General features: G+C 41.4%; 1 protein-coding gene across 1 annotated transcript in view; it reads left to right on the top strand.

Moving 5' to 3' along the window:
- The window catches only part of PCSK2 (proprotein convertase subtilisin/kexin type 2), a 106,858-nt gene extending 84,039 nt beyond the window's left edge, over positions 1-22,819 (top strand). Inside the window, exons 9-12 of the mRNA XM_034061057.1 lie at positions 10,094-10,309; positions 11,644-11,744; positions 14,260-14,487; positions 19,480-22,819. Coding sequence (XP_033916948.1) covers positions 10,094-10,309; positions 11,644-11,744; positions 14,260-14,487; positions 19,480-19,966 — 1,032 coding nt within the window. The 3' untranslated portion in view covers positions 19,967-22,819. The remainder of the gene's footprint in view (positions 1-10,093; positions 10,310-11,643; positions 11,745-14,259; positions 14,488-19,479) is intronic.
- The last annotated feature ends 1,288 nt before the right edge of the window (positions 22,820-24,107 follow it).

Consider the following 24,107-nt stretch of genomic DNA (forward strand, 5'->3'; position numbering starts at 1 on the left):
CTTATGTCTTACAGTTAGTGGATACTTTATCTTTCTTCCACTAGGGTTGGTTGGAGGAGAATAAACTCTGAATATAGAATAATTCGCATGTAAGTCTTGTGTTATTCTCCTCCTATGCGGACCAGAAAAGACACTAATAACCCTGGCAGGGGAACGCAAACTAAACTAAATAAAGGTTTAGATTTTAAATTCTAGTCATGCTTTTTTGAAGTTTGGTATTTAAAAGATCTTCTCATTAACTTGCTATCCTATCACCATATGCTTCAGTTTGTGGGATTACACTCTCATTAACATTCTCTTTGAATGTTAAGTATAGGAGAAAGGGTTTTTGTCTCCTCTTGTCTGGTCACAGTCCCATACTTGGGAGTGTTGGGTTTATTACTTTTTTAATGCCTTCCCCTCAGAACTGTTTGTGATTCTCTTTAAGAAATATACTGCAGTATTAAGATCAGAAGGGGGCCTGAGATCTTAGGTTGAGTGTTTGTGAAGAAGAGAGGGATGCTGAGCTGCACTTTGGGGAGGGTTGCTCTTGTACTGTATCAGAAAACATAAAATGAGCAGGACAACCTGCATTAAGCCAGTTCTATCAAACAGCCATTGAGGAATTAAAGAGCAGAAGGAATAGTACTGGGTCCTACCTACCGAAGAAAGGTGTTGCTGTCCGGGGACAGTTCCATTTAATTTTATAGTGCCAGTGTCCCAGCTATCTCCTGGCAATACCTGCACAAAAGAAGAGACTGCTTCATCCCAAAAAAAAACCTCTTTGCATTGGGATCATAACTTTATCTACCCTCATTTTCCTTATTACATTTCCTGTCGAGAATGTTTTTTGGGGTATAGTTTGTTCTCTTTTTGTGGAGAGACAGATTTTCTGGAGATATTTCAAGATGTCAGTGGATGCTGGGTACTTTCCATGGTGCTTTGAAAAATTCACCCAGACTTTCCTGCATCTAAAGCAAGACTAACAAGCCTTTTACCTAGTTAAATACCCTTTTACTTAGTTTAGGTCTATAACACGTCCATCAAATTTTCTGTTGGCTGTATACATGTAAACCTAGTTAATGATCATTTTTTTTCAGAATAAAACCCCCTTTTACTAAAGAGAAATATATATTTTATAAACAGAGACAAGTAAATGTAGGAATTCCTTTCCTCAGTCTAGAACTGATTCTCACCAGAGTGATGGTTCACAAATTAGTGATGAAGCTGAAATATTGGCAGGGAGGAAGCAACATGCTGAGAATAAAAATGTGTTATTAAACTAAAAGCAATACTTTCAAATGTCCTGGAAGGAAATGTCAGATCTCTTGCACAGAGCACGATTAATATCCTTACTTCTAATGCAATAAACTGAAAATAAGTGAGTAGGAGTGATACGGAATTCGTACAGGGAATGTGCAGTTAACTGAGTTGGCAAACACAGGTAACATTTACCTTGTTATCACCACACTTGGGAACTTGGCTCAAGGTGGAACTCACTGACAAGAGTTTTGTCCTTCTCCCAGACTCCATTCCACTGTCGTGTCCTTTAGAGATCCTCCTTCTAGAGCTGCTTAGATGCTGGGGTTAGCTAGTTACCTGATAGTGATAAGATGATGAAAACTGCAGGAACTGAAAGCCTCCTGTTTTATGTCTGTGTTCATGACTTGAAGACATGGAGCCATAACCAAGTGGGTGAAGGTTGATGTATCTTCTTAGCTTTCCTCTTCTGTTTCCCATTCTAGGTATTTCTTAAGCTAATTCTTGTATTCTGTCTTAATTACACCTTCAAGTAAAGTATATAAAGGCAGCACTAAAGTACTTGTAAAGTATATAAAGGCAGCACTAAAGTAACATGATTATAAGGACATCAAAATCTGTCCATCGCTCTGGCAACTGTATGGGCTCTTTTGCTAACTGCATTTCTAAGGCTGAACACAGAGGGGATGGCATGTGTATGAGCTTGGTTGTCAGAGTAATACATGTAATCAGAAGGTAGTGGGAAAGCAACTCAGGCTGCTTTTTTTCTTATGAAGGTATGATCCTACTCATTTTTAGTGCAATCTACACCTCACTGTGTTATCTCATGACTTGTTCAGGGGCAGTAGTCAGCAGTGTGACTGGGTCACTGAATAGCAGTAGTTGCACTGCAAAGATAAATGAGCTCACAGCTCACATCCCTGTTCTCAAGTGCCTGCTAACTCAGCTGTGAGCTCATTTAAAGTTTCAAACACACAGACATCCACAAGAGTTTGATAGTTACCAGCACTGGTTTGATACAAATGAACCATCTTACCTAATGCAAATTCTAACTGCTAGAAAAGACATATTTGGGATGTAACTGGAAAGGACGTGGTACAACTTCTATTTTTTAAAGACTAGGTTGAAACTTGTGAGTATCCAGCACCTACCTAAATGAGGGAGACTCACCCTTTGCTATGGGATATCTGATGCTGGCTGCCAGTTGTAACAGGAGACTTGTCAGACTGCAAGTCTGCACCTGAGCCAGATATCGCTTAGGGTAGTCTGCAATAGGCTGAGGGACAAATGCTGTTCTGTCTTGTGAAAGAGAGACCCAGAGAATGCATTCTGGCATTCTGTCTTTTTCTTTAAACACATCTGCCAGGAGCAACAAATTAATCTATTTAATGAGATTTTATTATTTGGCCTCTAGACTCTGAGGCACATCTATGATTATGGGGTCTAGGGAGAAAAGGTGTATGTTTCTTTACAGTTTCAGTAAATCACCAATCTAACATTGTTCTGGGCTGTCCTGAGATATCTTAGCCCTGCATCACAACCAGGCTGCTCACATGCTCAGTTTCATCACTTCTGATCACTCTTTGTCACGTATTTGCAGATACAGAAACTGGATGTGATGGATGGATAAGCCTAGATGGATAAGGCAACTGGATGGATGGATGGATAAGCCTAGAGTAGTGGTCAATGGTGTCACACTAAATTGGTGGCTGGTCACGAGTAGTATTCCCCAGGGCTTGGTATTAGGTCCAGTGTTGTTTAATATGACTGGGGGTGTTTAGTCTGGAGAAGAGAAGGCTCAAGACCTTACCACTGTTTACAACTGCCTGACATGAAGTTGTAGTGAGGTGGGTGTCAGTCTCTTCTCCCCAGTAACAAGTGGTAAGACAAGAGGAAACAGCCTCAAGCTGCACCAGGGGAGGTATAGATTGGATATTAGGACAAATTTCTTCACTGAAAGAGTAGATGTGCATGGGAGCAGGCTGCCCAGGGGAAGTGATGGAATCACCTTCTCTGGAGATGTTCAAAAACCATGTAGATGAGGCTCTCAGTGACATGGTTTAGTGGTGAAGTTGGCAGTCCTGGGGTGACAGTTGGACTTGATGATCTTAAAGGCCTTTTCCAGACTAGTTGATTCTATTATGTATTTCTTTGATGAGCTATGGAGGGATTTTAGTGCAGGTACAGAAATACAAACTCAAATTCAAAGCGGAGCAAGAAGCCAGGACAATAGATGTAGGAAAAAGCATCCCAGCAGTGTTGAGCACAGCTAGCTATATCATCTGATTGAGAGGTACGTACATTTGAGATAAGGAAAGAGTGATGTAGTAGTAGCGTTTTCTATATAGATGGCTGGACAAAGCAAGGCTATGTGGTTTACATATCCCTTGTCTGACCTGTGCTTGCCCACTTTGGGGGGCTAGATAGCTTGGAGGGAGAGGTAGGGATGGTAGGTGGGATTACTGTGACACCACAACTCTCTTAAATAGAGACTTTTGTTCTCTACTGCCTTGCATCCAGAATTGTATTAACAGTCACCTTAAACAGGAAAAGGCAACTAGCTCAAGAACAAATTCTACCCGTGTTTTATGATGTATCCTGTCTTAAATGCAGTAACTGGTAAATGTTTCTTATTTGACATTTCATGAGCCCAGTTCTTTCCAGCTTCAGCTATTGGAATTTAAGGCAGTAGAAAGAAGTAATCAAGCTAAGCTGGTCTCTCTCTATCGCTATTTTATGATGTAGTCTTTTATAAGTTGTGAGGAGTTGCTCATGGACTGAATTAATTTCTTGAGACTTCACTGGCTCAGCTAGAATATATAAGACATGATCCATTTGTGCTTGTGCTGGTGAAAATGTTATTGCTTCTATAATATGGTTCTACCTAAGAAAATGCTGCACAAGTACAAACTGCCAGGGGAGCAGTATTAAGAATTTATAGTCTCATCATGGCTCTGTAATTGGGCTCACCAATGAAAGAAGAAAGGGTGGTGTTATAAATGAAAGGAAATATTTCTCATTTGCCTCTCTCCAAGGCCACAGATACTGTGTTATGGTTCTTTGAAATACACTGAAGATAGCACATTAATAAAGCATATGCAGTTAGATGCCACTAACATGGTTTTATTTGCTCAACAGCCAAGTGAGGATAGCAAAATTAGTTTATGATCTGGCAGCCATCTAATTACTCCATTTCTGAGGAAGCCTTTCAAGCTTCTTTATAACTTGGGAGCCCTTTACTGTCACATTGCTGTTGTGTCTGGAATATGCATTCTAATTCTGTGCCTTGTCTTTCTTATGTAAGATAAAATCAAACCTTATTAAAACCCTACGCAAGTATGTCCTATCTGCTTGGAATCCTGAAGTTACCCTGTTCACCTGATGGTATGTTTTCAGGCTTTTGTAAAACATCATAACCAGCTTTACTTACCTGTTGATGCAATACACAACCTTTGACTGGGTACATGACCCAGGTCAATGACCCTCTGCTGTCCTGACACACCTCAGGGATGGATGTGTGCCTCTGAGGACAGGATGGGCAGATCTCAAATGCCACTGATTTCTGTTGTGATACTGGCTTCTTCAGGGATGCCTTGGTCAACTGAGGACCTTGGCTGTTGTAAGTCTGTGCTTTGTCTGTGACAGGGTTAATTACTACCCTTCACAAAGTTTCAAATGACTGTCATATAACGAGTAGAAAGCTGTTGTATCAATGGTTGGGCCAACATGGCAATATTTGAAGCTCTAAATGTAAGTATTTTCTTTGTTGACATCTAAATTACTGTTTTCTAAGAAGGCAAGACAATAATGTAGCTTGAAAGCACAAATTTTGCTGTATCATTGTGACCCCAGAAGTGTTTCTGCTTAATCTCTGTGCCGCAACTCAGCAGCCCTGTGCTTTAAATTCCCACAAGGCTGATGCTACAAGCTGAGAACCTTTACACCGTGTTGCGAGAGCCACAGGTGAAGCTGCTTTTGATTGTAGCACTCCCCAAGAAATCCATATAGGAAGGGAGCACAGGGATCCAGGAAGTCACAGGCTACCAGATTGCTGGGTGAATCAGCCTGGCAGATGCAAAGATAGCTGGAGGACCGAGGGCTCAATAGGCTTTCAGCTGGCACCACATCAGGGATGCAGGAACATGCAGGCAGGCTTCAGAAAGCCCTGGCAGTGCAAAAGATGAGCCACAGTTCAGAGATGCCAAGGACTCGTTGTCTCCAGCTGGCTTACCCCACAGAGCCACACTGCTTATGCACAGGAGCAACTGGGGAGACTAAGGCAGAGAAGTATCTCTGCATGGTTCTCCAGGATGTCTTGAGAGTCCAGCTCAATGCTCCCTGCCAAGCCATTGCAGCAGTCAAATGGCCCTACAGCTCTTCCAAAGTCCTTCCTTATTCTTGCCATGGCATGCCCCAGCCTGGTGGCAAATTCGTGTTGGCTGCCTGGACTGCAGACTGCACTTTGTGAGAAAATGAGCAATCATGACTGAAGGATGTGGGGTTTAATTACAACACATGTAAGGATTTTAAAGTAATTCAGTCCTGAAGAGAAATAAATGCTCTTTTCAAAGGAAAACACAGTCAAAAATTATGGGGGATGGAAACTGAGTCCTATTCATAAATCAGTAGGACCCCTGGAAAGACTTGAAAAAGCTGTAGAATTTTTTGCTTTCCCTGGAAAACCAGCCTATCTCTTACCATAGCAGGCACATAAATTGCTGTTCATTTATATAGAAGGTGCTGAAACACTTCTGTTTTCTAAAAGGGAGGAATTACAAAATAGTCATATCATATGGCACACAAAAAGGTGTTTAGAAAGTCATATGTGCTTTGAGTAAGTTACAGAAAGCAATTCTTGGTTCTGTAATTTTTCCTGTATTTTTCAGGTATGCTTCATCTACATTCTCTTCCTTAGAAATGGGACAGTCCATAAACAGCAGCAAACCATTTGGCTGTCCTTATCCTGAAATACCTTTTCATTGTGCCTAAAAGAATACCTTCTCTCAGTCAGGTGCTGCTGCTTTTTATTTCTTAGGCTGAGGCCATCTGCCCACTGGTGTCCTGATGCTGTTGTTCCTTGGTACCTCCGTTGTTTTTTGGGGCAGGAGCCTGTTCTTTGTTTTTAACTTGTACTGGTTAGAAACTGCTAGTCCTGATCTATGGCTGAAGGATTAGGCCAAAGCCAAAGGGCATCAGAAATGTGCTTTAGAGACTGTTATGTTCCTTCTATCCATCTTCAGCAACCCCAATGGCCAGGCAGGAGTGGGTGAACCAGAAGGGTCATTGCAGAGGCTGTGCTGTGGTAGAGGCCCAGCTGTTACTCACACTGGCACTTGCCAACCTTATATGGGAAAAGTCAGGGAAGCTGGGGGGGGGGATTTATTTGTCAAATACCACTCATATTTATCTGGAAAGTGTGATCCAGCAATTGAAACTTTGAGAGACACTGATTTAGGCACTAGCCCATGACTAGCAAGCATGATGAATGAACAGAATAAGAAAGAAAATTAAGAGTTCAAGATATGCCTGAAGTTACACAGAGAATTACGCTGCAGTCCACTTTTCCAAGGTAGTTGAGTAAAGAAGTTTCTCTGGGATTATGCTTTTTAGAACATGAAAAAAGGAGAAAGAAAACTCCTCAGGGATATTTTTTGCTGGTAGCACAGCATCCCACGAAGGACACTGGAAATAGAAAACCTGCTGTTTCCACTAAGAGAGCTTCTCAGTAGCTGTCTGTGACATTCTAAGCATATAGCTTTCCCCAAGATTTAATTCTGGTTTAGCCTGAATCGAGAGGTGAGCCTCTCTTGGGCTAGTACTAAATGTAACTGGTACTAAAATGTACTAATTGCCTATAAGAAATCTGGAGAGGGACTTTTTACAAGGGCAGATAGTGACAGGGACAAGGAGGAATGGCTTTAAACTGACAGAGGGGAGATTTAGAATAGACATTAGAAAAAACTTCTTCCCTGTGAGGCTGGTGAGGTGCTGGCACAGGGTGCCCAGGAAAGCTGTGGCTGCCCCATCCCTTGGCCAGGTTGGACACAAGGGCTTGGAGCAAGCTGCTCTAGTGGAAGATGTCCCTGCTTATGGCAGAGGGATTGGAACTGGATGAGCTTTAAGGTCCCTTCCAACCCAAATCAGTCTGTGATTCCACAAGATCCATTTTCAGCTCTGAGTGAGATACAGTGCCTCAGAAGTGTAGGTGCAATGCTGTGCATTGCTTTGGGGGAAAACGAGCAGGTTTCAACAGGATTCTGGAGCAGATTCTCTTTAAAATGTACCTTATTATCTTGCTGGTCTCCCTTCTTCCTGAATTTTCCTTCAGGCTCCCTCTGGTGTTTATAGTCTGTATTACTCGCACCTTCTCCAGTCCTCTTTTTAGCCTAAATTTACAGTAGCCGAAGTTGGGCAACTGACATTATTAGACTCATATATGCAAATAGGAGCTTTCAGTTTGCTTTAAATACAACACTTAGAGTTGACCCAACTGGGATTTTTCTGGTTTAGACTATTACCATTCAGAGAACTGAAAATTTGCTTTCCCTGAAGCCATGTATTTCTGCTTGGTAAATGAAATGCTGCCTGAGGATTGGTATCAAATAGCTTGCCTGTACAAACTATCCCACTGATGCAGGTCTGGCTGTGGAAAATGTAAGCAGCAAGTCCTAAGCATGTTTGCAAATCACACACTTGGGCTACTATCAGTTTATTTCAGCAATGTTTGCTCCTCTTTCCAGCCCTGGCTAAGAAGAAAAGGCCATTGAAAGTAGAGTATTAAGAGCTGAATTATGGGTTTTAACACTAAGACTCTCATAGAAATTATATCCTGAGGCCATTCTCACATTACAGTAATTGCATGCATAAAACCCATCCCCAGCAGCACTCAGCAGGCCAATTCCACTCATGAACTCCAGCCTGAATTTTGGTTCCTCTGCGAATTATCCTGCTCTCCACCAGCAATCTGTTACACTTGTTTTGTACCAGTCTGCCACAATTCCTGTCTGTGGAGTGAAACACTTTGCAGCAGTACCCGGTTTTGGCAGCATGGAACAATGTGCCAAGCAGGGCTCAGGCTGTCTCCTTATGCTGAGCACTGTGTAGTCCTAACTTTCAGGCATCAAGCTCCTTCTGTGAATTTTTTCACATGAAAAGAAGTTTTTGCCCTCCCTATAAAATAGCTGGAAGGGAAGGGTTGTTTAAGAATGGGTCCATACATGCCAGACATCTTATCCCTGTCTGCTCTCTGTGTTGGGCAGCAGCCTGCATTTTTGGGGCACAAAGAGATGTGCTTGAGCTGCCACAGAGGCTGTCCAAAGGAGGCAGATGGTGGCAAGGTGGTGTGATGTGGCTATAGTGGCATGCTTGGGATGTAGCCTCTAAAGTGAGATCAAGGCCCAGGTTTGGCCCTGTAGCAGTCAGAACACAAGGTGGAATATGGAAAATGTCAATGGAAAAAAAAGGATCACAGTTCTTGTTATGCAGATCTTTATATATATATATATAATTTGCTGAAATTATTTTGTTCTTAGAATTATTTTTGCAGCAGTATCCTCCTCCCTTAAAACTCAGATGACTGATTTCAAATCTTTATGGGAGTTCTTGGGCTGATTTCAGTAGGCTTTTTCATAGCCATCATCTTTATTATTAAAAACTATGTCCTGAGATGTTATATACCCCAGGGGCAGCAAACCTGCTGTGCAGTTCAATGGATTATAATGCAACTCACTAACGTGCTTGAAATAATGAGGTTGCTCTGTTCAGTGGGGTATGATGAAAAAATAGAAGCTACTGCTGAGAGCTTGGATTTGATTTAAATTCCGGACAGAAAAGGTTCCCTGTTATAATACCATTGCAGGTTACTATGTTTGTGTAATCTTTGACTTCCGTTTTATGGTGGACAATGAAGAGGCTAGAGGAGATCTTTTTAACTTCTGCTCAACACATATGGACAGTATGTTAAGCTGAGGCCTTGCACCCTTCTGGTGCTGTTGGAAGTAGATGTTGGATTGCACTGATCTGAACTGAGAGAAATGGTGTCTACTCTGGAATCAGTGAGAGATCTGAGCTTTTGGCTCAATCAGATCTGGTGTCAGGGTTCTCAGTCTCACCCTCCCGCAGGCAACCCCTGCTTCTTTCTTAGTATGGGATGAGAAGAAGGAGCTGAGCTGATCCCTTCCCACTCCTTGTTTGTCTGGAAGTTGCGAAAGGATATGGATTTCTTTAACTAGTGCGAAGCCTTTATAGCTTCCCTTCAGCTTCAGTCTCTCACCTGTTCAGTGTAATTGGTAGACCATCTTTCTGTAGATGATTTATATGGTCTCATAACTTTGTTTTCTGCTTAGTAGTAGAAGCTGGTTTGTCAGATAAACAGCTCTGAGTCAGTGATACCTTTGGAGAAAAATCTGTCGAGATAAAAAGGTGCCCATTTTACAGAGTTTTTTAGCCATTGCCTGGACCTAATTGGATCTTACAAACACAGTGTGTGAGATGACCTATATCCCTTTTAAAAGAATGCTTTCCTCATAGCACTTAGACCTTGACATAAACACTAATGAATCCATAAAATGTCTCAGCATCTGGCACAGGAGCCTTCAGGGTGTCAAGCAAAAGAGAAGATAAATGGAAGTGCTCTGTGTACATAAGGTTGCAGAGCTGGCTGTGCCTGCCGGTTAACTGGATTTAATAACCTGCAGAAGTCCATGTTATTTCTGTTTAGGGTTGATGTATATTTTGTTTGGACTGTTTTTCTCCTTTATAGATGTCTAGCTTTACAATTAGATGTGCAGTTTAAGGTAGCTGCTCTCTCCTATTTGCAATTTAACCCAAGGGGGTTGATTTTCCCCTTTCACAGGGCCGAGGTGGCAAAGGAAGCATCTATGTCTGGGCCTCTGGAGATGGGGGCAGCTACGATGACTGTAACTGTGATGGTTATGCATCAAGCATGTGGACAATCTCCATCAATTCTGCTATAAATGATGGACGGACAGCTCTGTATGATGAAAGCTGCTCTTCAACCTTAGCTTCCACCTTTAGTAATGGGAGGAAGAGAAATCCGGAGGCTGGCGTGGTGAGTCCAGATATTATTGTGCTGTTGCTGCTGTCTTTGTGCACTCCCACAACCTATTACAACTCTGTCTGATTTGGAGCAGCAGATGGCTCTTTGTTGAGATAGATATTTTCTCATCTGCAGTACATGATGGTGCCAAAACTGTCAGCTGAGGAGATGCAGGATTAAAATCGAGAACAGCAATGATCTTCCATCTCTTAATGCTTCATAGAGTTGGTGTTTTCCTTTATCAGAAACCATATTTGGAAGTTCAATTGCTCTCTTCCCAGAGGAGGGTGTGGAAAAAGGCCTCTGTAACAATCTAAATTAAAAGTGTCAACATTTGAGATCATACTTGCTTGTACTGGCAGAGCAGTCATGAACCCGACTGCTTCTGTACTACAAGCTGTAGAGAGCAGAGAGACATTCAGTCACCCACACAGGAAATACGGGGGTTTAGCTCACCCTCAGTCTCCCATTGAGCAGTGTGGAGCATCATACTCAAGTCCTCTTCAGATCCATACCTATAATTGGAAAATACGCAGTTTCTGTTCAAATGTAATTGAGATTCTCTTCCACCGTACTGATCGCTGCTCTTCAGCATCTTCAGACTAGCCAGGACATGGTCTAATTCACACTGTGGAAAATGTGGGTATAGTAACTCAAGGTTAGTTTTTGCCAAAACCTTTTATACATTTTCCGTGGCCCTCTCTCAAAGACACATTGTGTAATCTGCACTGCCCATGTGCAGCAGCAGAGAGACAAATACTGGTTTCTGTCTTGATATCAGCTCTGTGTTGATGTCAGCCAAGATGATCTGTGGCACTTTTGTGATTATCCCCATAAAATGTGTTTCTGAGATTTCCTTCTGGTTTGTTCTAGTGACAAATCTGCACTTCATCATTTTGTCACTATCAGACACTATCGAAATTCTGCTATCAGAAGATAGCAGCCTGGTACTGCTGTTGGTTCTGGAGTTACACAAGTGTTAGAAAGCTCGATACTGTTCACAGTTCTAGTTTCAAATGCTTCTGACAACCACAAGGGAATTTAAGGCCTTTGGTTAAACTGTGTTTATAGGAAATAAATGCCACCTATATGAGTTTATGAATTCTAAGTATTAGTGAACATTAGTTTACTACATTATGATATTTACACTTTCTGTAACTATGTGGCGTTGTGGTTTTAAATTTACACACTATTCTAAAGAAGAAAAGAGATCCTAGGCATGAGCACACAATTACTGTGAAGAGCCAGGGCACAAACTGCCACTTTCTGTATTTTTCTGAGTCTGTAGCTAGCTGCAAGGAAAATGGACTAGCTGTTTCCATTAATTACATCTGATATCATTGCAGGCTACAACAGATTTGTATGGCAACTGCACCCTGCGTCACTCGGGAACGTCTGCAGCTGCCCCTGAAGCAGCCGGAGTGTTCGCCTTGGCCCTGGAGGCTAAGTATGCTGTTGAGAAATGCCTTGTGAGCTCTAGAGAGGAGAGGGCCTGCGGTTTGTTTAATGTTGTTCATCATTGAAACTGGCTGGCTGTGGCATGGGGCTAGAATGAGCAGCTAACAAGCTGCCTGCTACAGTAGTGACAGGCATGGTAACTTACAGATGGAGCAACAGCCTTGCCAAAGCCACAGAGCAGATACAGTCTGTCTGTCTTGCTCTCTCTGTGTCCTCTCCATCCATCCACTGCTTCCCAGGGGTTTGTCTTCTCCAGCACTGTTTGGAGGGAGGGATTATTAAATTCCTCCACATATCCAGTGTAGAATGCCCAGTCTACAAAAACATAAGAGCAAACCTACAGTATCAACAGGACTTCGTCTTGTGCCACATCCTGTCTACAATGACAGATGCTTAGGGGAGAGTACAACAAATGGGGATTAAGAGTGATCTTTCAACAGCAGCTTTGGCAATCAGTGGTTTGGAGAGAGAGCAGTCAGCCTATCCTATTTAATAGCCATGGACAGATTTGTCTTCCTTTAATTTGTCTCACTTTTCAACTTGTCTGTATTTGGCACCTGTGACATCCAGTGGCAGTCGGTTCTACAGTAACATTTTTGGATGGTGGGGAAAGTTTCCTTGGATTTTTCCATAACCCACTGGTGGTGATTTGCTTCTGTGCTGCATAATTGTTCTTTTATGTTAAAGAATAAATACCATAGTCTATTTACCATCTCCATGCCATTCACAACATTAGAGCCCTCTCATATATCTTCCTTCATTATCTTCTTCTCTAATGATTAAGTTTTCCTTACAGTACCCTATACCATCTTTTTACTCTATGTTAAACTGTTTTACCAAGTAGAGGCCACATTTGCTCAGTTATACAGCTTCAGTTACTGTAACCATGGCACGAAGGGAGCACTATGTAATAGTTTTCTTCAGCAGTGCAGAAGAATGAAGATTTGGCAGAGGAGGCAGAGTTTGTATCATTAGCAGAGCAATGATTGTTGTGCTCAGGGAATTACTTTGGCCAAGTATAGTTTTTCAGATTTAATATGCATAAAACATGCATGCCAAGTGTTTAACTTTGGATGATCATTCCTTGTGCTATCAATCCCTTTCTGTGGGACAGCCACCGTGTAATAAATTAACATGGCCATAAAAATATAAAGGTTTAATGAATTTTCTCATCACTGCATATTTAACCTGGGCTACAACCTTAATATCTCAGTAATGATTATTATTCATTCAGGCTATCCATGAAGACTGGTATTACTTTTGCAAACTATCGTGACTTGAAATTAATACGCCTGGTTTGCAATTGAGTTTCTAGCTTTTGCTGAGGAGGCAAGGGAGAACTGTGAGGGTCTCCTATCTCCTTCCAGGCTGGCTCTGTCAAATTGTATTGTGTAGAAATACCCTGGATGAGCTCCACTGGCCTTCACAGGAACAGCTAACAATCTCTGATGCAGAGTCCTCTGGCCTGCAATCTGCCTGTCAGTTCTTGTACAGTGTGTGTCTGACATGTCCCTAAACCCAGACCAATCTGTTAGATGGAAAGATGGAAATGTACAGCTCCAAGATCCATAGCAGCTCTTAAAAGATTTCAGTAAGAATGATGTACGTGATATCTGATTTTCAGCTATCTTGTGTCACCTTGGAGAAATTACAGTAATTGGCTATTCTGGTGTACATTCAGCATGCACACATGCTTATTACTTGGGGCACAGAAAGCTGAAAAGCGGATCCTTTTAGGCTGATGGCTTGAATCAGACATATTGTAATGTTGAAAGAGTTCATCATAAAACAACTGGAATAGCTTTAGTTATGTAGAATTAGAATGTCAGTTCTAAGGCTTCCAGAATAATAACTTATAAGTGCCCTTCCTGTCATCATAATCACTGCAAATCTAGGAAGACAAGAGCTGATGATGAAAAACGATCATCGAATCTAGACAAATGTTACTTGACTGCATCCATCTATGTTAGTATATCACAGGTGACAAACCTCTGCCATACCTTATAATGCAAATCTGCAGTCACCCACAGCCTGTGTGCCCACATTCACAGAATACTGAAATTACTCATTTTGGGTGAGTCTCAGAGGTCTGTGGGAAAAGCAGGAGGAGCAGGCAAGGAAAAGAGGGCAAGATGTAAGAGGAAGGCAAGGTGAAACTTTATCATCATCTTTTTGTATTCTCAGGATCTGGTATAATATCATACACTTTTTGTTGCTTAAAAATTGCATGGTGGTCTATGTGTAGTTAAATGCAGTTGTTTTCTGGGTGACAATAAAATTATTTTGCAATTTGGGGGACTGTATTTTGGGGAAGCACTGTAAAATTAAAACCTATTCCTGTTCCCACTGAAATCAACAGGAGCTTTGTTACTGATATGTGTATAGATAGAATTCCTGTGTGATTCATAGAAACAAGTTTCACCAAAAGGCTTACTCAGACACACTGTCTTACTTTAATTTCTGTAATATCTGTACTGTTTGTTTTCCATGGTGCTTTTCCACAGCTTGGATCTTACCTGGAGGGATATGCAGCATCTGACAGTGCTCACCTCCAAGAGGAACCAGCTTCATGACGAGGTTCATCAGTGGCGCAGAAATGGCGTTGGGCTGGAATTCAACCATTTGTTTGGCTATGGTGTCCTAGATGCAGGAGCAATGGTTAAGATGGCGAAAGACTGGAAGACTGTTCCAGAGAGATTCCATTGTGTTGGAGGGTCAATACAGGAACCTGAGTAAGTGAATAGTCTAGTCTATGTGTACAGCTTCTTCCAGGCTTTTAGGAGACCATAAGCATGCAAATACATTGACAAAGACACAGGTAGTCAAAGAACCATAATGGAATTATTATTCTAAGAAAACCTATTACCAGAAACATTCAACTATTCCAAATATTGATAAAATAAACTACATGATCTTTCAGTTCCTCGTTTGCTGGAGGTGTGCATTCTATAGCTCAGCTGTATGATCACTGCTAGTGGCAGCAGTGTTAGTAGAAGCATCCGTTTCTTCTGGGTACTTACAGGTATGTTTGTGCCAAAATTTCTCTCAATAAAGCAGCTGTGCACAAGTGAATATCTGGGAGGCTGGTACTGTAAATTACATAAGCTGTTGCCACATGGAATATCTGTCAGCCAGGCCATATCTCCTTGTGATATATTCCAGTAGACAGTTTTATCTCCAGAAGGCTGAAACAATCATCTACAGGTACCAGTGATTCAATCTGAACACTACTGCATTTAATTGTGTTTGGTTTATGATGTTCTTCAAATCTCTAATTGCAGGCTAGGTAGTCAAATTATTTTCTGATTTACTTTCATGTGCTAAAGTGTATGAGTCAACAAGTGAATGAATTAATATTAATCGACTGCAACAGTTATAGTTCAGTTTTAATTATTTGAAATACTAACCTAATAATGGCCAATTTATGCCTATACCATTTGAAATTTGACTTTTCAGTGCTATTTTTTGAAGGCATCATTATTCTGTTGGAAAAAGAAAGCAGACCAGGTTGCCACCCTGGCACATAGCTCAGCCAGGTAAAGAGTAGATTTGTTCCCAGCCTTCCAAGTGGGTTTGTATTGGCAGGATCCAAGGTTATACACCTGAGATCTGAGATCTAATTTTTCTGGGCTGTGTGTGTTCACAGGTAGGAAACAAATAAGAGAGTGCTGAAGCTAATTTTGAGCTATATTTAGTTTATTCATAATTTAATTGCAGACAAATAATCTCATTTATCCTAAATGCATGGGGGTCATCTGAGAGGAAGAGAAAAAATGTCATTTTCTAGGCTTGGCTCCATGCTTCAGAGAACGTGGTAGAGGTATTCTGGCAACAGACTGAGCCAGAGTTGGGGAGGTAGTATTGTCTCCTTCTGCCTTTGTTTTTGTGCCCTGTTTCTGCTGTTGAGCAGATAGAAATGCAGAGGTGATGATGTATTTCCTCCAGCCCAGAGATCTGGAACTTCAGTAAAGCTTCCCTGCCACAGAATGGACTCAGTCAGAGATCAATATGATCAGACCAAAAGCCATTTATTGCAAAGCATTAACTCCTTATATACTATTGCTAACACACACCTACAGCAATTTGGCATATCATGATTGGATACTTGTCTTGAAGACCCTTAGTGACTAACATACAATTGGTTAAGCACAGGTGTGAGAACTTGACCTTGAACACTTGCCAACAGTCCACAGTTCTCATAACTCAGTGAATTCCAGCTTCTTCTTATCTTGCTTGCTTAAGCTTCCTCGGGCCTTTCATGGCCTGTTGTATCTTTCAGAGTTATTCAGAGTTCATGCACCAAATATCCATTCTTCTGTGAGAACACTGTCTCCACACTTCCCTATTGATGTCATTGCCCGACAAGCTCCAGAGCTGAGAGATATTCTGCCTTGTATTGGTCTCTTTTGAGAACAGCACCCAAAAGAGGCTTTGTGCTTACAGCACACGGATTTGGAAAGTCAGTCACTACCTAAAACCTCCTAACCCTACTGCAATATAATCTCAGTATGTGATCTGAACAGGTCCCCCACTATAATTACCTGACACATCTGTATGTTAATAGGACTGCTTTAATATTTACATCCCCAAAGAATGACTGGAGATAGGCATCCTGAATTGCAACATCTACATTTTCTTAATTACCCTGCAATAAACTAGTGAAGTCCCAGCATCTCCAGAGATTCCTTGGAAATGAAAACTACACTGCACTGCTGCCATGGATAATTGGGTTGTTTTTCTACTTTGGCCTTACATTTTCTCTCTGTATTCTATAGATGTTTATATAAGTATAGATACTTGTGTATATAAAATACATACTCAGTACAGATTTAGGTAGAGGTGAGTAGTTGATACAGAGGTAAGTGCCAGAGCAGCATTGTCAATTAGCAGAAACAGGACAGAAAAGAATTGACAGCCTAGAATATAGAGTATGCTGAAAGTAATCAGTATTTAAAGTGCAGGACTTCTCTGCTGCCTGGAGAAGCATTTGTAAGTAACAGGAACTGTCCCTGTAAAGGGATTTTTGTTGGGTCAGCAAGAAGAAATAAAATGGACAAGTCTAAATCTGTCTGGTTTAGGGAGATACAAAGATGATTTAGGACATCCTACTCCATTAGCTGAGGAGCAGCAGCGTGGGAGTGTGCTTCTTGAGAGCTGTTAGCTCCCAGCTTCTCTCCAACTGGGTACTACACTTCATGTGAAAATGAATATATTCTATACATATATATGTAGCAATTGGGCAGCAGCACACTGTGAGGGTGTGGAAAACCCGTGTCCTCTTTTGCTCCTTTCAAGTTAGACTTTTTCTACCACCGCTGGTTCTTTTGGGATTTTGGGGAAAGTTACCTGGACTATAGTAATTAGTCTAGTAAAGCAAAGAGTGTTGAATGCTAATTAATAGGAAAGGAAGAAACAGAGCAAGTCTCTTCTCATGTGTTCTAGAGAGCTGAGATAACTTTTGCATTGCAACACTTCAGAAGGCAGAGAGGAAAGCTGTCAGCGGTTGTCAGGCTGTCTGCAAAGCAGGTGGAATGGTAATACTGCTCTTATTTCTTTGGCATTTGGTGTTGATAAGTAGAAGAGAGTCACACTGTGGTGTCCTCTCTCATCTGATGTCATCCCTCCTATGAAGGAGATGTGGAGCACAAGCACAACTGTTTGCAAAGTATTGTCTAGTGTGTGAGGGCTGTGAGACAATGCGAATTCAGATTGGTTTGAGAGTGATGCTTCCCATGCAGAGAAATTGCAAGTGTGTGGCAGCTGTGAGATTATGATACTTCACCTCTGGCTGCATTATAGTGCATTTCCCTGTGCTTTGGCACACAAAATATATCTCAAGGGTGTTGTAATTATATGTCCAAATATTTTAGCCATACAATATTTATGTTATACCAGCTTCTGCTCCAGGGCATTAATAAGATTCAGAGCCACATAGGCTTACATTAAACAACAGTATAAGGTAAGTGTTTAAATGCCTTGAGGACCTGAATGCCTTTTTACTCTGGAAGTACTCCCAAGAAGGTAATACTCTTATGAAAGAGGGGCAGACACTGGCCTGAGCCAATTAGTGATGTAGGAAACTCTAATACCTGGAGCTCATCTCAAGAACAGAATTCCTGGAAGCTAGGTTTGAAGGAAATGCTTCCACTGGTCTCTGAAGGACACAGTATCTCATTAGCAAAGGGAAAGGCTGGTACCCATTTATTTTGGAAAGAAAGTATTAATTTCCACAGTGTGGTCAATGCCCTTTAGAGGGGACCCTCTATTTTACTGCTAAAGGTAGCTCAGGGAGAAGCCACTAGAAGAGGTAATGACAAGCTGACTGGAGTACTTCATGACTTACTCCCTTTTTTAATGATTGTAGTAATTCTTGTCTTTAACGTATTTCTTTTAGACAGAGGAAAGTGTCACCCTGCTCACAGCAGGCTGATGGTGAAGACACAGAATTCTGTTTACACTTGCAATGTATTTTGCCAGCCAGTTCCTGAGGCAACTGGTATTTGCCAGTTACATCCTGACCCTGCAGGGTTTAGCAGGCACTTGGCACCTTTGGGCTGGTGCTGAGATCCCAAGCAGAACTGCCCAGCACATAGTGGCTACCAGCCTCCTTTGCAAGAGCTGAGAAGGCATGGATGTGCCTTGCTCAAATCCAGTATGCTCTTGGCTCTTCCTTAGAGGCACACTTCGGATGCCTCAGGTGTTTCCTCAATCACATGGGGAGCAAACACTGTGGGTACCCAGCACAAAGAGAGCCAAACTGACCAGTGTAATATTGCACCCTGTTGTCTGTAATTCATCCCATTGACAAACATTGGTGAGACCATTGACAGCTGTGACTGCACGGCCCAGTACGAAGTGGTTTGTCTTCTCTTGTGAGCCACTTCCAGGCATTGTGTCCTCAGGTGTCTGACTGTCTCCAACAAGGAGCCCTGTGCTGATAACAGAGATCTGGTTTCTGTTTGATGACAGGGTCCTCACAAAATAAATGCAGCAGGACTGGGCTGGTGCTCCATCTGCAGGCCTAGCTTTCTGGTTACATCTGGGACAGATGTCCTTCAGTTAATTGTGTGTTTGCCTTCCCAAGGGCCAAGTTATGATAACCAATAAACTTGTGACTTTAGGTGCAGCACTTTGTCAGCTCAGTAAACAAGTGTGACTTCTTGCCGCAGTGTGTGTGCTCTTCCTGTACAGGAGCATGGCAACGATAACAGTTTCCATGAAAAGCAGTTTTCAAATGAGGTTCCCATATTAGAGCAAGGATGTAGGCTTTTATGTGTCTGTGCTGCAGTTCTGTGCCTCTCACCTCTGTCTTTTGCTTGCTGCTGCTTTTGCGGTGACTGTCTGACATGACTGACTGCTCCTGGTTCTTTTATTGAATATACACATTATTGTGCAATTAACCAATATAGTAATGATAAGTAAAGGCAACTATTGAATATATGTTACTATTTCTTAAAGAGCAGTATGCCCTTCTTAATTGTATTCCTTCTCTCTTTGCGGGTGCACATTTCATAATGTATTTTCAAATCAAGGTTTGATACCATTTTCTAAAATGAATGTTCCTTTCCTGGCTAAGTTTGCAACTATTTCCTTACTCTTCCATGCATTATTAGGGAAAATAATACGGGTTTTTCTGTGAGGCACCAAAACCCAGTAGTTTTAGCAGGAGCCATGTCATACTCTGTATATCCTTTTAATTCACTTAATTATCTTTTGACCCGCAGAAAGATACCACCAAGTGGCAAGCTGGTCCTCACACTTACAACTGATGCTTGTGAGGGGAAGGAAAACTTTGTCCGATACCTGGAACACGTCCAAGCAGTTATAACTGTAAATTCCACTAGGAGAGGAGACCTCAACATCAACATGACCTCACCGATGGGAACAAAGTCCATTTTACTGAGCCGGCGCCCCAGGGATGATGACTCCAAGGTGGGTTTTGACAAATGGCCTTTCATGACCACACACACTTGGGGAGAAGACCCCCGAGGCACCTGGGCTCTAGAGATTGGGTTTGTTGGCAGTCAGCCGCAGCGGGGCGTGCTGAAGGAGTGGACACTGATGCTGCACGGGACTCAAAGTGCACCCTATATAGACCAAATAGTAAAAGATTATCAGTCCAAACTGGCCATGTCCAAGAAGGAAGAGCTGGAAGAAGAATTAGATGAAGCAGTGGAGAGAAGCCTGAAGAGTATACTGAGCAAGAACTAGTGCTGTTCTGCATGACGTTGTCTTTCCTTCCCCAGATCCCTCTACTCAGCTTTCTACTATCCAAACCTCTGTGTTAGACATATTACAATGATTGTCTCTGTAGCCAAATTATCACACTTTCTTGATTTTAAAGTCATATCTCGTCAATGATTATTTTAATTACTGAAGCAATCCTTTTTTTACTCTAAACCACAAATATACTGTCCCCCATCGAATACTATGTACAGTTTGTGACTGTAAATTATTTTTCTTTGTGTCATACAAATAGGTAATAGCCTGCAAAAAAGTTGATGGCTTTTCCCTTCATATTTTTGTGGTTAAATGTTGTTTGTATTAAAAAAAAGACAATGAACGAGTGAATTTTAAAATTGGCAGTTGGTGATAATGGGCACATTTCTTACAATTATTGTGAGAGAGGGAATTGCAAAGAGGGTGGCTGGAGAGGTCTTTGAACGTCTAACAGCTCCTTCGGCATCATTGACTTCAGTGGGACATTCCCCACTGGGTTCAACCAAAGTAGCACTAGACCCTACAAAAAGAAAGAATCCAGAGATAAAGAAAATTTCCCAGTCCAATTTGCAGAAATCCAGTACTTTTGGGAGTTTTCTTTCAATATATACACTAACACATCTATATACACACAAACACTTCGGCCACAGAATGGATCAACAGGCGTGCAATAAGGAAGGCAAAGCAATGCCAAAGCTGGGCGATATGGGGAAGTGCTTTACAAACAGGGTCAGGGCATTCTAAAAGCACAAGTTTCAGTTTTGTTTTGTTTTATTTTTGGCAATTTAAATCAATTTACCATCTTACAGCAGAACGAGCACATAAGGAATGAATGAGATGTAGGATTTCTGGCAGCCTGTGTGCAGAAGTGCATCTGCTCGTCTCTGTCCCGAGATGTTCGACAGCAGCACAAGCTGAGGCTGTGTCAGCATTTTCAACCATAGACCCCTGTTTTCTGGGGTTTCCAACCTGGCTGTCAGTAAATTGCTGGGGGAGAAATTTAAAGGACACAGTTTCAGTCCCAAAGCAATTTTTTAATTCAGATTTCGTTTTTAAGAATAGAGATCTGTTATTTTTATGTTACACAAATATATTTAAGGAGAAAAATATGCCTAAGTTGTTAATGTGTAATGCAGAGTTGGCTTTCTTGGCAAATGTAGTGTGTTTGGGAAGATTTGTTGGTAATCATTGCTTTTTGCAGTTTCAAGAGTTGTTCCAACTTCACTTTCCATACATGTGTACAGGCAATCTCTCTTGCCCTCAGAGTCTGCTCTGGCTATTATCACAAGAAGTAACATCCTCTTTGGTGGGGAGTTACTCATGGTAGCAACCAGTACACATTCTCAGGTGTGAGATCCCAATTTTAACCTTGGAGTAATAAAGGTTCTCGATTCTGCACATATTTGGGCAGGCATTCACAGTGAAGGACATCAGTGGACCTACCCCAATGCTAATTTTAAGCAGGAGCCTCGGGTCTTCGCAGGATTCAAGATCTGCTTTTTAGCAGTGACTGATTGCAGAATTTTATTATGTATTTTTAATATGCAGAGTATTAATCTAAAAGGTTTTAATAAGAGTTGTCCTCGTGGATCAGGTGCATAGTAGTAAAAACACATTTAGTAAGTAAATATTTATCAGATTAAAAATGTAACCCAAAGGTTCTGGTGGACAAGTTTCACTTAAAAATGTGTAATTTATGCCGTTACTTCTAGCCAATATCCATCTTTTATCTTTCCATAAGAGTCCTGTTCTTTCCTTGACAAATCCAAATGCAAAATAAACAACTTAACCTGCTCAGAGTCTATGTGAATTACACTCTAAAGCTAAGACAAGCAGCCCAGCACTACTCACAGGTTCCTCATGGCACGCAGCAATGCCTTTTTACAGTTGGGACACATTGGGATACCACAGGAGTACAAGGACAAGACAGGGCCATTTTAAATCACCAACTGGAGTTCATGAGGCATGTGCCAAAACACACTGAAGTTAAATGGCTTGGGGACAGGTTTGCTCGTGTCTTTGGAAGTGAATGGATCACACTGATGGTAGCAATTTTCTATGGAAGGCACCCAGATCGCAGAGCAGCATATACATACCAGAGGGAAAATCTTACCATATATATATTTATGCATACACCTGTATGCCTAAATACATACGACGCACCTGTGGTATATATCTCTCTGTATATATATTACATACAATATGTATATTCAGAGTATGTTACATATATTTGCTTATAAATACATATAGAATTACATACGGTATGTAATGTATGATACATACACATTATAACTTCTTGTGTGTATGTGTTCAAAGAAAGAGGTAACTGGAAGCTTTTGAAGGACTTCTAAAACGTGGGAAAAGTTTTGGAATAAGACAAGTCTTATGTGGAAATCTTAAATGATCATGTATGTGACTTTCCATTGCATTTATGTAATTCTGCAATTCTCTGTTCAATCATTAAATATCTTGCAAAACAGCAAAATAGCTAGATGGTTGTTCATATTTTCATAATGCTGACAATATATTACATGAAAGATCACGATAATGAGTGATATACAGAAATGGTGAATTTTGATATAAGTATATATAAAACGAAGTGTATATACAATACAGACATCTACTTCAAATTCTTTGGGATTTTTGCATCAGGGGATTGCTGAAAAATATGTCCAGTCAGACTAAGTTTTTATGGTATTGCTGATGGAAAATAAAGTTAATTTGTTAGTATTTATAATAAAGGGGAAAATGAAGCTCATGATTTGAAACAGGTGAACACTGTTTAACTAAAGCCCTGTGATGATGTTTTATAATACGAGGAAAATAAAGAGCTGTTGTAAACTGGCAGGTCCTATCAATCATCATTGCCTATCCGGAGGTGCACAGGAGGAAGCACTCTACTGTGAGAGGGATGATTTCCTACTCCTCTGCTTTTTACACTGATAAGTTTGTATCCTCTATATGCTGGATACAGGGAAAATAAACTCAGTCCTCTAAAAGAGTTGCCAGCAACAGATGGACAGTGACAGGCATTATGTTAACTCCATGATATGGTGGGACACAGAAGATTGAGGCTGCAGACTAGAAAGAGCCTTGGGCATTACTTCCATGGGTCAAACCCTCTGGCTCTGAAGACAGCTCTGGAAATGCCACATCCGCTTTATTTTCTCTGCTGTTTGGAACACTTTGATCCACAAAACCCCTGTGTCGCTCTTCCTCCCTACTTCCCACCCACACTTGTGCGTGCTTTTTAGCTCACGTGTTCCCACAGCACAGTTTATGTTCAATATTGTCATTTCTTACCCCATCTGCAGCAGTAGAAGATAGCAGGGAACCTCCTGATCTCGTTCTGATTACGACAGGGAAGAGAAGGTTCTTGTAGTAATCCAGGGCTCATCCCAGGCTCTGCTGAATGGATGCTCACAAATACCATAACACTTCAGCATTTAAACACCTCATTGACAATCTGCATTTGATACTGTATGTTTAAAGGAGAGGTTAGCCCATAAATCATGAGGTTTACCTTCCAGCACTGTCCTTATCAACAATACTAGTATAGTTCATAGGGTTGCTGTATAATTTTCGTACAGATTCACAGAAAGAAGCCCATCATCTGCAGCCTTACTGGGCACTGTTTGTGGAAAGCAGGTCAGTGATCGTAGCTGAATTCAGGCCTCAGTTCTTAGACTTCTGATGTTGCTGCAGCTGAGCACCAGCTTGGTTCAAGCCTTGCATCTGAGCTTGCTGCCTGTGTGATGCAGTGATTTCTTCACTAATGTGTGCTACCAACCCCACTTTAGGAGCAGGTTCTATACTGCTGACGAGGCTTACAAGCATCAGAAACCCATTTCTAGGTCAGCAGCAAAGAGCAACAGCTCGAGAAAGATGAAGCTGGAGGGGGATATTCACACATAAGACACTGAACCCAGGGTCTCCTGAAGTGTTGCTGCCTTGACACTGACTACAGGTTTTTATTACGCTGCCCATTTAGTTCTCTGTATTTCAATGAAATCAGATGTGGGGCTTATACCCTGGCTCTGTCTAGGAACCACTTTAATCTGTTTACACCTTGATTTGTGACAGAGCTGTTAAACAACCTTCTGCTTGCTGCAGTTGGCCTTATTTCCCCTTG

This window comes from Melopsittacus undulatus, chromosome 3 (assembly GCF_012275295.1).
Source record: "Melopsittacus undulatus isolate bMelUnd1 chromosome 3, bMelUnd1.mat.Z, whole genome shotgun sequence".
Taxonomy (NCBI): domain Eukaryota; kingdom Metazoa; phylum Chordata; class Aves; order Psittaciformes; family Psittaculidae; genus Melopsittacus; species Melopsittacus undulatus.